Source organism: Echinops telfairi, unplaced genomic scaffold (genome assembly GCF_000313985.2).
Source record: "Echinops telfairi isolate 266 unplaced genomic scaffold, ASM31398v2 ScPeMD7_7469;HRSCAF=8507_0, whole genome shotgun sequence".
Taxonomy (NCBI): Eukaryota; Metazoa; Chordata; class Mammalia; order Afrosoricida; family Tenrecidae; genus Echinops; species Echinops telfairi.
In genome coordinates, this window is record NW_022111372.1 from 39,482,455 (window position 1) to 39,495,006 (window position 12,552).

General features: G+C 59.9%; 1 protein-coding gene across 2 annotated transcripts in view; it reads left to right on the forward strand.

Annotated features, from left to right (window-relative positions):
• Nucleotides 1–12,552, forward strand: part of COL18A1 (collagen type XVIII alpha 1 chain) — a 104,766-nt gene that overhangs the window by 83,621 nt on the left and 8,593 nt on the right. For both annotated transcript variants that reach the window (XM_045284595.1, XM_045284594.1), the window contains exons 15-30: nucleotides 3,354–3,497; nucleotides 3,941–3,997; nucleotides 4,804–4,830; nucleotides 5,652–5,678; nucleotides 6,121–6,192; nucleotides 6,503–6,538; nucleotides 6,914–7,006; nucleotides 8,714–8,743; nucleotides 8,870–8,896; nucleotides 9,008–9,070; nucleotides 9,421–9,495; nucleotides 10,312–10,338; nucleotides 10,757–10,810; nucleotides 10,897–10,965; nucleotides 11,555–11,623; nucleotides 12,132–12,174. In XM_045284595.1, the coding sequence (XP_045140530.1) occupies nucleotides 3,354–3,497; nucleotides 3,941–3,997; nucleotides 4,804–4,830; nucleotides 5,652–5,678; nucleotides 6,121–6,192; nucleotides 6,503–6,538; nucleotides 6,914–7,006; nucleotides 8,714–8,743; nucleotides 8,870–8,896; nucleotides 9,008–9,070; nucleotides 9,421–9,495; nucleotides 10,312–10,338; nucleotides 10,757–10,810; nucleotides 10,897–10,965; nucleotides 11,555–11,623; nucleotides 12,132–12,174 (913 nt within the window). The remainder of the gene's footprint in view (nucleotides 1–3,353; nucleotides 3,498–3,940; nucleotides 3,998–4,803; nucleotides 4,831–5,651; nucleotides 5,679–6,120; nucleotides 6,193–6,502; nucleotides 6,539–6,913; nucleotides 7,007–8,713; nucleotides 8,744–8,869; nucleotides 8,897–9,007; nucleotides 9,071–9,420; nucleotides 9,496–10,311; nucleotides 10,339–10,756; nucleotides 10,811–10,896; nucleotides 10,966–11,554; nucleotides 11,624–12,131; nucleotides 12,175–12,552) is intronic.

Sequence of the window (12,552 nt, forward strand, 5' to 3'; positions counted from 1 at the left end):
CCTGGTGAATGGAGCCTCTCTGTGAGGCTGCCTGTGCCTGGCCGAGGGCCTCTGGTCTACCCTGCCACCTGTTCCTCCTCCGGGGTGCTTGCTGGTGGCTGTTGAGCCAGCCTTGACTCCTCGCGGCCTCCTGGGCTGAAGAAAGCCTGCAATTCAGAGAGCCTCGCCATCCAGCATGACCTGGGGAGTGCTGTCTTGTGAGCCGCAGGGCTTTCTCTGGATGATTTTCATTAGATCACCAGGCCCCTCTCCCTCCGGAAGAGCTGTCTCAGTCCGGAAGCGCTGCTGACACTTGTCCGCCGTGGATGCTGCTGCTGGTGTTTGTGGTGCCGGGGGCACGGCTTCCTGCGTCTCAGCAGCCTGCAAGCTGTCAGCACACTGTGCGCGACCCTGTGCCTGTGCCCGAGCCCACCGTTGCAGCCCCGCATCCATCCAGCTCCTTGAGGGGCTTCCTCTCTCCACCGCTTCCCTCCTTCCCCCAGCAGGGGGAGTTCCTGCAGGGCCTGCTCTCCTGACGACAGGCCCAGCGTCTGGGCCCTGCCTCTAAGGAGGACGCTGGCCGTTTCTTGGTCAGTCCGTCGTACTGGGGTGGCTTGCGAGTTGCTGTGATGCTAGAAGCTGTGTCACTGATATTTCACATGCCAGCAGGGTCACCCAAAGGAAACAGGTGTCGGCGGAGCTTCCAGACAGAGGACAGACTAGGAAGGAGGACTCGGAGGTCAGAGGCATTGTGGTGCTAAAAAGGGGAGGTCAGATCTCCCTTGTAAACCTGCTCCTAGGCAAGAGGAGGCCTCCGGGAATGTAGGAAGAGGAGAGGAGCCTGCTCTGGGTGGGCATTGCCTTTGTGGCCCGAGAACCCAGCAGGGTCCCTCCCGTACTCCCAAGGGAGCTGAGCTCCTTCAGGCTTGCTTTTGAGGTGCACCCTGACCTGCGTTGGGTTCCAGTTGAACCCCTGGAGTTCCACTGCCCCAGGGGCCAGACGGCCAGTGCCTCGGAGAACAAGCTGAGGGGACTAGGGAATGTTCTCAGGGCTCAGGCCTACTGAGTTGAGTGGGGTCTGGAGGGAGTAGCTCAGACCCTAGAGGACCAGAGGCCCCAGTCTAGTGCTGGAAATTCCAAGCCAGTCAAAGCCCCATTCTAAAGGCCCTGGACCTCCTCTGGAGGTAGGTCTGGGGTCCAGGGCCACAGACTGCGTATCTAACTAGCAGTGTTCGACCCGGCAGGAAGCAGAAGGGCCACCTGGAAGATAGGTGAGCCCCAGCAGAGCTAGGTGCCGTGACACCCCCCTTCCCACCACAGGCAAACCAAGAGGCTTGCTCTAGGCTAGGACCCTTCAAGTCAAAACCATTATTCCTTCCACTCCTTCCTGGGCAGGTCAAAGGTGCTGTCTGCCAGCGAAGCCACCGGACAGAGACTGGGACTTCGGGCCCTGGGTCTGGGGCGGAGGGGCGGCAGCATGAGCCCCAGTAGGGAGCGATGGGGAGAGGAGTTGAGAGGGGGCTCAGTTGTTAATGGAAGGCTAACAGGTTTACAGTCAGTGCAGACCTGCATATTTGTTATTGTTCTAAGTCGCCCTCCCTGTATTCCTGGGGACCCTGTGTGTCCCCGAGTTGAATGGTCCTGTGGGGTTTTCTTGGTTATAATATTAATAGAAGCGGAACCCCAGATCTTTTTCGTCCAGAATCTCTGGGTGGGTTTCACCCACCAAGCTTTATGTTAGCTCCTGAGCCCAAACCTTTGCTACCATGAGCAACCGTTATGTATATGCTCAAATATATGTATGCACCTCCTCGCACATATATACACACACGTCTGTACATGCGTATACGTGTATATGCCAAAAAACAAACTCCCTGCCATCAGCTGTTGTCAACTCAGGGTAGACCTGCCCCTGTGAGTTTCCAGCACTGTCACTCTTTACGGGAGTAGAAAAGGCCTGTCTTCTCCGGAGGAGTAGCCGGTGGTTTGAACTGCTCACCTCGCAGTTAGCCCCTCCCTCACAGCCACCACGCCCCCAGGCTTCTGAGGTACATGTAGATACACACGTGTGCATAGAAATGCGAGCTTCAAGTTCTGGGGACGACGGTTAAGATGAGAGAAAAGGTTAAATGCTGGGGGAAAGAATACTAAAAAGTGAGATTAGAAAGGTTAAAAAAACCACAATTTTCTCAATATAAAAATCTAAAGACACATATGAGATTTTAAAAATGATCAAAAGCACTAGGTACAATTAATACCAATAATAACAATAATACTAAATAGAATGTAAGATCCCAATAAAACTAGCCCTGGAGAAATCAGGTGGCGACATGTTAGTAATCTCTAAGCAGACAGTGACCAGCAAGGTTAAGAACTCATAGCAACATTTGGGATAAAGATATGGATAGAAACAGGGGTGGGGTTCCCAGGGGTGGGGACGGCGGCATCGGCAGGTGAGTGGGCCCCTCCCTGGTGAGGGGCTGGAGGAGAATGTGGGTGCCATGAGAAGGTGGCACCTGCACTGTGTCCCCATAGAATCCGGTGGCCTGTCTCCCATGAACCCCAGTCCTGACTGACAGGCAGGGGCCCCTTTGCTATGCACCAACCAGGCTTGCCAAGGCCCTCCCGCCATCCCATTCAGGGGCCCCTGAGGGTGAGAGGACACTGGATTCTAAACTCCGACCCCCTTCTAAGATAGGGACGCTGAAACCTGGAGCCGCTCAGTGCCCCCCAGGGTCCTGTGTGGATGACCTGCACTAGCGCCCTTTATCGAAGCCCTCTCTGCCCCACCCCCTGATCTCCATCCTCCGAGCTCCACCTGCCTCCTCCTACCTGTTCCCTCAGATTCCAGGACTGAGGGCAGCAGACATGCTTCAGGACCTGTCTGTCGCACTACCTGCCGCCCCTGCTGGCTCCTCCCCAGGATGTTACCAGTGGCCCTGGGGTCCTGGGCCGAGCCCGCACCCTGGCTCTCTCTAAGCTCCGCTCTCCCCTCTCTCTTCCATTCACTCCTTCCAGCAGCGCTGGGGCTCCTTCCCGCTCCTGCTGCAGCTCCTTCTCGCTACCCCCCAGCTGCGGGGGCCCTGGGCCGGAGGTAACTCAGCCGTGGGTGCGGGCAGCATGCTTCGCCCCGTGCCCGGCATGCGCCTCGAATGAGGCCTGAGGCTGGTGCCTCTGTCTTGCTGCTCAGTGAACACGGTTGTCCTCGACCCAGCAGGGAGAGAAAAGCTCCGGGCGTGCCCGGCTTCCTTGCGTTTTCAGTTATGTTTTAATCGTGCTAAGAGAATGAGGGTCGTTGGGGTGCTGTGGGTGGCGTTGGGGTTCAGCTGAAACCCTGAGGACACAATCACCCAGTCCCTCTTCCCACTCTGCAGGGTGGTCGGGGAGACCCCGGTCCCATTGGTGCTCCTGGGAGGCATGGCCTAGCTGGAGACCCTGGACCAGCTGGACCGCAAGGACCCCCAGGTCCTCCTGGACCCCCAGGGCCACCAGGACCAGGATTTGCAGCAGCAGGATTTGTGAGTAGCAGCTAGTCTGGCCCCCATGACTCTTCTGCCACAGGCAGGGCACTGACCTCAGTCCACCCCACTGGTCACCTCATGATCGCTGGTCATGTCATGTGTGCACAGTGCCTGCGCAGGTGGGGAGGAAGCAGCCCCCACACTGCCTACTGCTGAAACTGCCAGGGTTGGAGCTCCCCCGCCCCCAACCCCCGTGCTGGGAATGCACCTAGCCCACCCTGCCCACTTGACCTTGCTTTCGTGGTCTCTGGATGCTAAGGGGACTTCCATGCAGCCCCACAGCCCTGCTCTGCAGCCCCTCCCAGCCCAGGACTGCACGGGGGCCCTGAGGGTGAACCCTGCAGCAACAGCCCCAGCATGGCATGGACCTCACTCATCCCGAGGGTGGTCTCCTGACAGAGCAGAGCAGACCCAAGTATCCCTTCCTTGTTTCTCTCCAGGATGACATGGAAGGTTCTGGAGGGCCCTTCTGGTCCACCGGCTCCACCGGACCACAGGTACTGCCCACTGGGTGGGTCCTTGGGCCTCCAGAGCAAGACCCTCACAGGAAGATGCCCCTGGACTGGCATCTCGAGGACAGTGGCGGTCCCACGGGGTTGCTGGGGGACTTGCTCCAGGTCACGGTCCCATCCTGGCCCCTGCACCCTTCTGAAACCCTCCACTGTGGGCCCAGAGTCAGTGGAGGGGAGAAGCTAGTCCCCAAGATGGGCAGAGACCACTGGGGGTGGATTGGACCCTGGAAGAAGCCATTGGTTTCCTCGGATGGCTCTAACTTAGGAAGCAGCATCCTTTAGCCTGAGTAAGATTCAAGACTCGGGGGCATCCCTGCGAGCTCCCATTGAATCTGCTGTTCCCAGAGCATGGTCAAGGCTCAGCTCAGCAAGGCAGCACCGTACCCCAGATAAGATAGCACAGCCGGGATACGCCCAGCACCCTGCTAGCAAAGAACGCCCAGGGAGGAACAGCATGTGGGGAAACAGGGGGTGCCCCCACCCCTTAGGAGCCCTGGTTAAGGCACCACCTGGTTAAGACTCCCCTTTGCTAAAGGCGCACACATACTTAGTTATTATTCTCAGTTAAATAAAAGGCATCCAGGGAGGACCTCAGGACCCCCACTTGGGACACTCATGGCACCTCCTCAGCCCCGTTGAGACCCCAAGCCCATCCATGCCCGCTGGTCAGCCTGGCTGACCAATGCCCACAAGTTCGTGGAGCCAGGACGGCCGCTCCGTTCTGCGGGGCTAAGGCAGTGAACCAGGGCCCAGAGGCTGCACTAATGCCATTGCTTCTTCTCTGCCAACAGGGACCCACTGGCCCTCCGGGACACAAGGTCAGTGAGGACCACACTCAGGGTCCCTGCCCCACTGACCCCCGTGGTTTCTGACCCCTGGGGAAAGACTTTGCCAAAGGCAGAGAAGCCTAGAGGGGGAGTAAAGCCCCACCCAGCCCCTCCCTGAGCGTCACGCAGCAGGAGCAGGGGGCCTTTGTCCAGCTGTCCACTTGCTGTGACCTGGTCCTTCGGTTCTTGTGTCTGCAGTGCAAGTGCTGAGGGACAGAGAGGCAGGGCTCAGCAAGGAACCTGGAGTGACCCCAACCCATGTCCCGCTCAATGGCAGGGAAGCCCTAGCGTGGAGCCGTGGGAAAAGCGGGGCTGGCTTCCCTGAAAGGGCCTGGGAGCGTCTCTTCCAGGCCATGTGCCAGGCTCCATGCTTTGAGGACAAACAAGAGCCCCATGGGTCTGGCATCACTGCCCCCAGTTACTCCTGCATGCCCAAGGGGGTGGGACAGGGCAGGAGGCCCAAAAGGGCTATCACCTGGGGGCGAGCTTCTAGTGGTGAAACTAATGGAACCGTCTTAGAGGCAAACAGCTTCCAGAACAGTCCAGACCGTGTGTCCCTTAGCATGTGACTTCCTGACCTTGGCAAGCAGTGGGCCTCAGGCCCTTTGCACAAGCTGCACTACGTGCCCCAATCATTGCCTCAGCCCTGACATTTGGGTGGGGGCCTGGGGGGCTGTGTGAGATGCAGCCATCACTCACTAGCACCCCCTCCCTCCCTGGGAGGCACAGTTGGGGTGGGGGAGTGGGTGGTGCTGCTGCAGGAGTGGGCTTGCCTATGCACTGCGCTCACAGGGGCACTTCATCCATTTTAGGGGGATCCTGGAACACCTGGGGCCAAGGTGAGATCCTTTTCTCTGGTTCAGATAACCCACAACCCCCAGTTCAAGGGCAAGGGAGGGGCCTGTGGCTCCTTCTGTCTCGCTAAGCCCATCTCCCAGCTTCTGTAAGTAAATGAGGTGATATGGGCACACTCCAAGGGTCCAGTGAGGCCATTATGCCCACCCATCTTTCCCAAGACCTCCTGGCAGCTACCACTAATGTGCCTGTTTCAAAAGCGACCCCCTTTGATGTCCACTACCACCTAGGCCTGGTCCCAGTGTCCCTGTGTCCCAAGATTGCTCCTCCTTCCTGCCCTGGGTCCACCAGGCCTCCACCTGACACCAACCTCCCCACTCCCTCCCCGGTGTGGGGAGACACGGCGGTGGAACAAGGCCAGCTCCCCAAAACCCACGGGGGTGCAGCCACGAGCCTGACGTGTTTCTCTCGCGTCCTGTCATTCAGGGAGAAGCTGGAGGGGAAGGCCCTGCGGGGTTCCCCGGCCTTCCCGGCAGAGAGGGTGCAGCCGGGCCCCAGGTGAGAGAACTGCTCCTGTGAGTCCCCTGGGGTTGGAGGGTCAGATGGCTCCTATCTGCTGACCCTGCGCTGGGAGCCCCCAGAGGGGTGGGAGTTCCTACAAGGCCATGTCATGGAGAGAGCTGACACCTGGGGCCTTCCTGGGGACCCGGGCGTACCTGGGCCCGCCACGTCACCCCTGGATCCTGTGAGTGGCTCCTTGGAGCACAGGCCCCGGGTCCACATGTCTTCCTGAAGTTGTCCAGTCACCACCTGCCTTCTCTGCACCCCTTTGTGATCACGGTGAACCCCCTCCTTCCCCTTTCTGCAGGGACCCAAAGGCGACAAAGGCAGTCAAGGAGCAAAGGTGCGTGTCCCCAGTGAGGCCGTGGGAGGGGTGCCGCTCACTGCCCTCTCCCACTGCTGTGCACGTGTGGCCCCAGTAACTCCAATTGGTGGCCGTCAGTGATGGGGTGCCTGCCCTGCATGGGGAGGGATGCCGGGACCAGGGAGGAGCACAAAGCCCGCACCACAATGAGGAAGTGCAGAAGACGGGTGTGGGGCACAGTGGTCCCTGGGGTTGACTGACCTCAGCCCCTAGATGCCTCTTCATGTCCGGTGAGCTCCAGGGACACCCCTCTTCAAATATGGGTTTGGCTACGGGAACCTGTTCACAACTGTGTGACAGTTCTCCCACCCCCACCCCCAAGCAAAGAGCTAAGAATGAGGTCTTCTCTTCCAGGGTGACCCAGGAAAGGACGGCGTGGGGCAGCCTGGACTCCCAGGGCCACCTGGACCCCCGGGCCCTGTGGTCTACGTGTCAGCAGAGCAGGACGTAAGGGTACCATGGCGAATGCCTTTCCCAGCCAGGCACCCACGCCTACCGCTTCAGTCACCTCTGGTGCAGGGCAGAGCCCAGACCACTGTGGGCTGGAAACGGGGCCTTCAGTCAGCACCCCCATAGAGTGACCCCAAAGACACACCCATTTCCCAACTTACTTCCCTCCTTTCCCCCTGTTGGTTCTACTCAGAATCAGCCACTGGGCCTCCTTCTGGCAAGACATTTTAAAAGGAAGAGAAAAAGGTCAGGCGGGGAGGCCAGTGCCTTTCACCGCAGAAAGAAGTTTGGAATGGAGAGTCAAGGTTAGGGGCTGAGAAACCACCGTCCCCTAAGTATCCCAATCGGACATGAGCACTTTGGTGGGGGGGGCCGGTGCCTGCAGGTGGGGACAGATGGGCAGCCCAGTCCTTCTGTCACAGGGGCCAGACAGGGAGGTAAGGGCAGGCCACACCCTTTCCTTAGAAACTGGTCTCCGTGCGTGCGCATGCTCACCGCAGTGACAATGGGTCCTGGTGCCCTGGGGAGCCAAGGTTGTGGACCACACAGATGGGACCCTCTGGAAGTGACCCACGCGGCCAGCCTTACAGTCGATACCACCCCAGACTGGTTCCCTTCCTCCAGCCTTGAGTGTATAGTCCCAAATGCTCATCCTCAATCTAGGGACCCTTCCCAGGAAAGGTAAAAGGGGCTCTACCGTTGATCTTTGACAAAGGACCATGACAGTGTCTAGAACGTTCCTCGGCCCCGGGGTCTCCATGGTTCCTTGGCTGCCCTGCCAATGCTCCTGGGAAACCCCTTGGCCTGCCTGTTGGCAGCATGTTTCTTTTGTCTGAGCATGTCACCTGTCCCTTGCCCCTCCTATGTAGCCCCTGCACTTGGCAAGGCCATGGAGGGGCCACAGAGCCCCTTGGGTGAGCAAGCCACACTTTCAAAGCAGACAGTGCAGACAGCCCCCTGGCATGCAGCCATGCGAAATTCTCAGCTGAGAAACCAACTTCCCTGACCGCTATGGGAGCAGCTGCTTGGTGCAGACCTAAGAGTAAGGCTTGGGGGCCAATGTTGGCTCGCATCCCGGCGCAATCCGCTGTGTGACCTAGGATGCACTCTTTGACCTCTCTGGACAGTGGTGTGAGGAGGGATGTGGCTGAGCGTGCAGACAGCTAAGAGCAGCCATTTCACAGTCCCTCACAAATAGTCGCAAGGAGACTCGAAGTGTAAAGCAGGGCTCAGGCAGGGCGAGCACTCCTGGCTGGGCACTCCGCAAGCACTGCCCAGTCGGTCGCCACTCGGCTGGCCCACGTGGACGTCGACAGGGAGGCCCAAACCGGCGGACCGACCCGCTGCAGGTCAGGGCCATGCACCTGGAGTTGCGCAGCACAGTAAAGAAAGGGAGCTTAACAGCTGCAGCGCTGCAGGCTTGTGCACTTGAGGACAACCCCGCTCACTGTCGCACGGGGGCACTGTGCTGAGAGCCGGGTCCCTGTGCCCAGACGTCAGAACTGCCCGGCCGATGGCCCCAGTGATCATCTGAGCAACCTTAGACAAAAGCCGGAAGATGTAGGAAAGCCAAATTTTCTTTCTGAATTTCATTTGGGCCGTTCTGTGGGTGCTTGTAAGATTGACGGAATGAGAGTTGGAGTTTAATTTTAAATACCGTTTTTCTCTGTTATGTTTGGTCTTTCCTTGCTGGTTTGCTGACAGAAGGTGACTGGGAGTGAGTCGGGACACGAGGTACGGGCTCCCCTGGTTTCTAAGGAGTGTGCCCCCAGCTTGGCCCTCTAGGTGCTGGTGGGGCGCTGTTTCTGGGGGTGTCTGACACTGCCTTGACCCCTGGCTGACACGTCCTCTTCCCTGCAGGGCAGGCTGGGGGCCGCAGGTTTTGCTGTAAGTAGCCTCGTGCTGGCAGGCGTGTGGTGGGAGGGAGGTGGCCCTCCCAGGGTGGTGGGGGAGGCCAAGTCCCTTGGCTCTTCCACTCCAGTGTGACCTCCTTTCCAGGGACCAGCTGGGCCAAAGGGCGACATGGGCTCCAGAGGAGAACCTGGCTCCCCAGGACAGAAGGTGCGGCCACAGGGTTCCCTCCTGGGTCTCCTGTCTGCGGGCCACTCCCACAAGGCTCCGTGCCCAGCAGGGCCTGGAGAACAGCTTCTCTGTGGCCAGAGCTTTTGGCAGGAGCTGAGCTGTGCTTTAATGGACAGTCCCCCTGGGGCCCTGAGAGTGCTCAGTGTCTGCTGGTGTCACATCCGCCAGACTGTGGCCAGGCACAGGGACAGACTCCAGCCTGGGTCCTCTCCCTTGCTGGGACTCCCTCGACAGTCTCTCCAGTGGGGCCCTGAAGAGAGGGCTTACCCAGGTGGCAGCCACGACCTTTTGGAATCCGTGGTTGACCCTGGCCGGGCCTCTCGTTCCAGGGTGAGAAGGGCGAGGCTGGCCCCATCTTCCATCCCGACGGCATGGCCCTGGCCCCTCCGGAGAAAGGAGCCAAGGTGAGGGCAGGCGCTACAGAGCAGCTCCGAGGGCTGTCCCCTGAGAGGCTGGCTCCTGCTGACTGCTCTGGCTAGCACTGGTCTGGGATTGCAGAGGGCCCTCCTTGACCGCTGAATGTGTCCATCATCTTTCACACCCTCCAGGCCCCGGGTCCAAGTCAGCCCTGAAGGCCGAGTGAGCAGGCCTCTCCTCCTATTAGGCGAGTCCAATCTGCAGGGTTTGCAGACTCGGGTGGACCTCACCCATGGGAGAGGAAGGAACCTGGCAGCTCCCAGTTCCTTGTCCTCAGCCTCCAGGGCTGCCTCTCCTCAAACCTGGGTCAACAGGACCCCAGGGAGTACCCAAAGGACACCCCTACCCCCCTGCACGGCTGGGGCCAGGGAGTGGCTTCTCCGCGGACCTGCTGACCTGGGTCCATCCCAGCAGATGATCATACGGTCTGAGAGGGGCTGGACCAGGGTCTCCTAGGCGCAGGGACAACCTAGCAGGCCTGTGAGCAAGGTGGGGCCCTGGACGCTGTGGGGGTGGCCTCCGGGCCTGAGGACCCCCTGACGTACACACCAGGAGAGCCGCTGCTGCTGCCCCTGCCCTTCCCTCTGCTCCCTGGGCCCACAGGGGCAGGGAGAACGCTGTCCAGGCCAGCTCACCCCTGGGGCCTGGCAGATTCCAAACTGCTGAACTTCAGGGTGGGCCCTCTCCGTGTGCCCACCGATCTCAGACCCCAGCTTCTAACCATCTCCCAGCTGGGGATCCTCCTCCCCGGTGGGCAGAATTCTGCCAGCAGCTACGCTGACAATCCACTTGTTTCTGTTCAGGGTGAGCCAGGCCACCGAGGACCCCCGGTGAGTATGAACAGGGTCTGCCTTCGACCATACTTGTGGCCAATGCCCACTCTGGGGTACCAGCCACACAGAGAAGTGAGGGGTGGGGTCATGGGGCCTGCCACACCCCTACATCTGCTCTAGTCCCCAGTGCTGGGGCAGGCCCCCTCTGAGCTTGCATCTGCACTGAAGGCCCTGCCTTCCTGGGACTGAGCTGACCCTTCATGTGCAGCCACGTGTGTGTGGACACAGCCCCACGGGCTGAGCTGCACCTGCTGGGCGTGGGGACGGGGGTCACCCTTGTAAACTCTGGGCAGCGAGTGTTGGTAGGTGTGCAGCTGGGTGGGTCCTGGGGCAACTTGGGAGGTGAGGTTCTGGGACCCGCACCCCCGTGTCCCCTGCTCCTCTGCTTACTGACCCCATGTCCTCTGCTCTGTAGGGACACTATGGACGGCCTGGGTACAAGGGCGAGATCGGGTTTCCTGGACGGCCGGTGAGGACCCCTAGGGTCGTGGGGGCAGGGCTGATGGGAGACCACAGAGAGGGTCAGGGGTGCCCACTCACTTTGCTCTGCCACAGGGTCGCCCGGGGATGAATGGACTGAAAGGGGAGAAAGGGGAGCCGGGGAACGCCGGATTCAACATGAGGGTGAGTGGGCAGCAGCCCAGTGGGCAAGGGTGCGGGGATGCCCAGGCTTCACAGGTGACCACACCTCCACCGGCGGTCCACAGCTCCTCGACCACACACACATACTCTCTTTCTCATACACACACACACTTGCACACATACATACATACACATATACTACACTCACACACATATAGATATGCTCATATGCACATATACTCTCACACGCACAGTATCATACACGCATACACACACTTTCACACATATACTCTCATACACACACTTATACACATACACACACATATACACTTTCATACACATACATACTCTCTCACACACACACATACTCATATACTCACACACAGACACCTGAGCGTCCTAGAGTTAACTTTTAAACTCTGAAGGAAACCCAGGCCGCTCGGCCGCACCCCAGCCCCAGGCTCCCTACATCCTGGGGGAGCTGGCAGGTAGCCTGAGGGTGGCAGGTGCAGGTCCTTGGGAATGGGAAGGGCGCCTAGCCGAGTTCCACCTTCCCTGTGCTGGGCAGAGGTGCCGGTCCTTGGAGGGCCGGAACTGAGCACGGCTGACCAGCCCTTTCCCTCCCCCACAGTGTCCACCCGGCCCCCCGGGGCCTCCAGGGCCCCCTGGCCCTGCTGGAATGCCTGTGTACGACAGCAGTGTAAGTCTCCAGGGTGCACAAGCCCATGCTCCTCCCCATGGGCCCTCTGACCACTCCCTGCAGAGCACCTCGGGGAGCCTCTGGGCCTCCTTTCCTCCGCCCCAGCTCTGCTCCCCAGTGAAGCTAGCGGGGCAGCCTGGGCTCTCTGGGCCCTCGGGGTAGGAGGCTAAGGTTCGAAGTTGATCCTGTGAGCAGGTGTGTGGCTCCCATAGACCCTGCAGGCTCATCTGAGTGTGGGGCTGCCCTGCTTGGAAAGGGCGGACTGGACATGGGAGTTGGGGGGCTCCGAGGTGTGGGTGCTGCTGAATGCTTGAGCCCTGTGGTGCAGTGCCCCACTTCATACGGGAAAGCCGAGGCTTGGAGAGATGAGCAACCAGACCCCTATGGCCTCTCTCCTCCTACAGCCTCCATGGCCCTGTGTGCCCATGGGGAGGGGTCTGGGTAGGCCGTGGCCTCGATGGCCAAAGCAGCACATGCTCAGTGCTGGCCTTGCCCCCTTCCCTGGCAGGCATTTGTCAACTCAGGCCGCCCTGGGCCTCCTGGATTGCCAGGTAAGGCTGCCCTGTGGGCAGCAAGCTCAGGGGGTTCCTGAGCCACAGCCGTGGGGCCCAGAGAGGCCAAGGGTACGGCAAGTCCCTCCACCTGTCCCGAGCTCACAACTGACGGCTGTTGGTGGGCAGAAGGGGACAGCCCTTTGCGGGGATGCGGTGAGGGTTTCTGAATCCCTTTCTAACCCTGGGCCTCCCGTCCCCAGGATGTCTGAAACTCTGGCAGCTCTGACGGGCAGGACACCCCCATCCTCACAGAGCCCAGTCCCTCGTCCTGCCTGCCCCTGCTTCCGCCACACAGCCTTTCAGGCAGCCTGATTCTCAGTGGAGGCAGATGCTGGCTTGGGTGCCCATCTGCCATCCTGAGCTCAAACTCAGCAC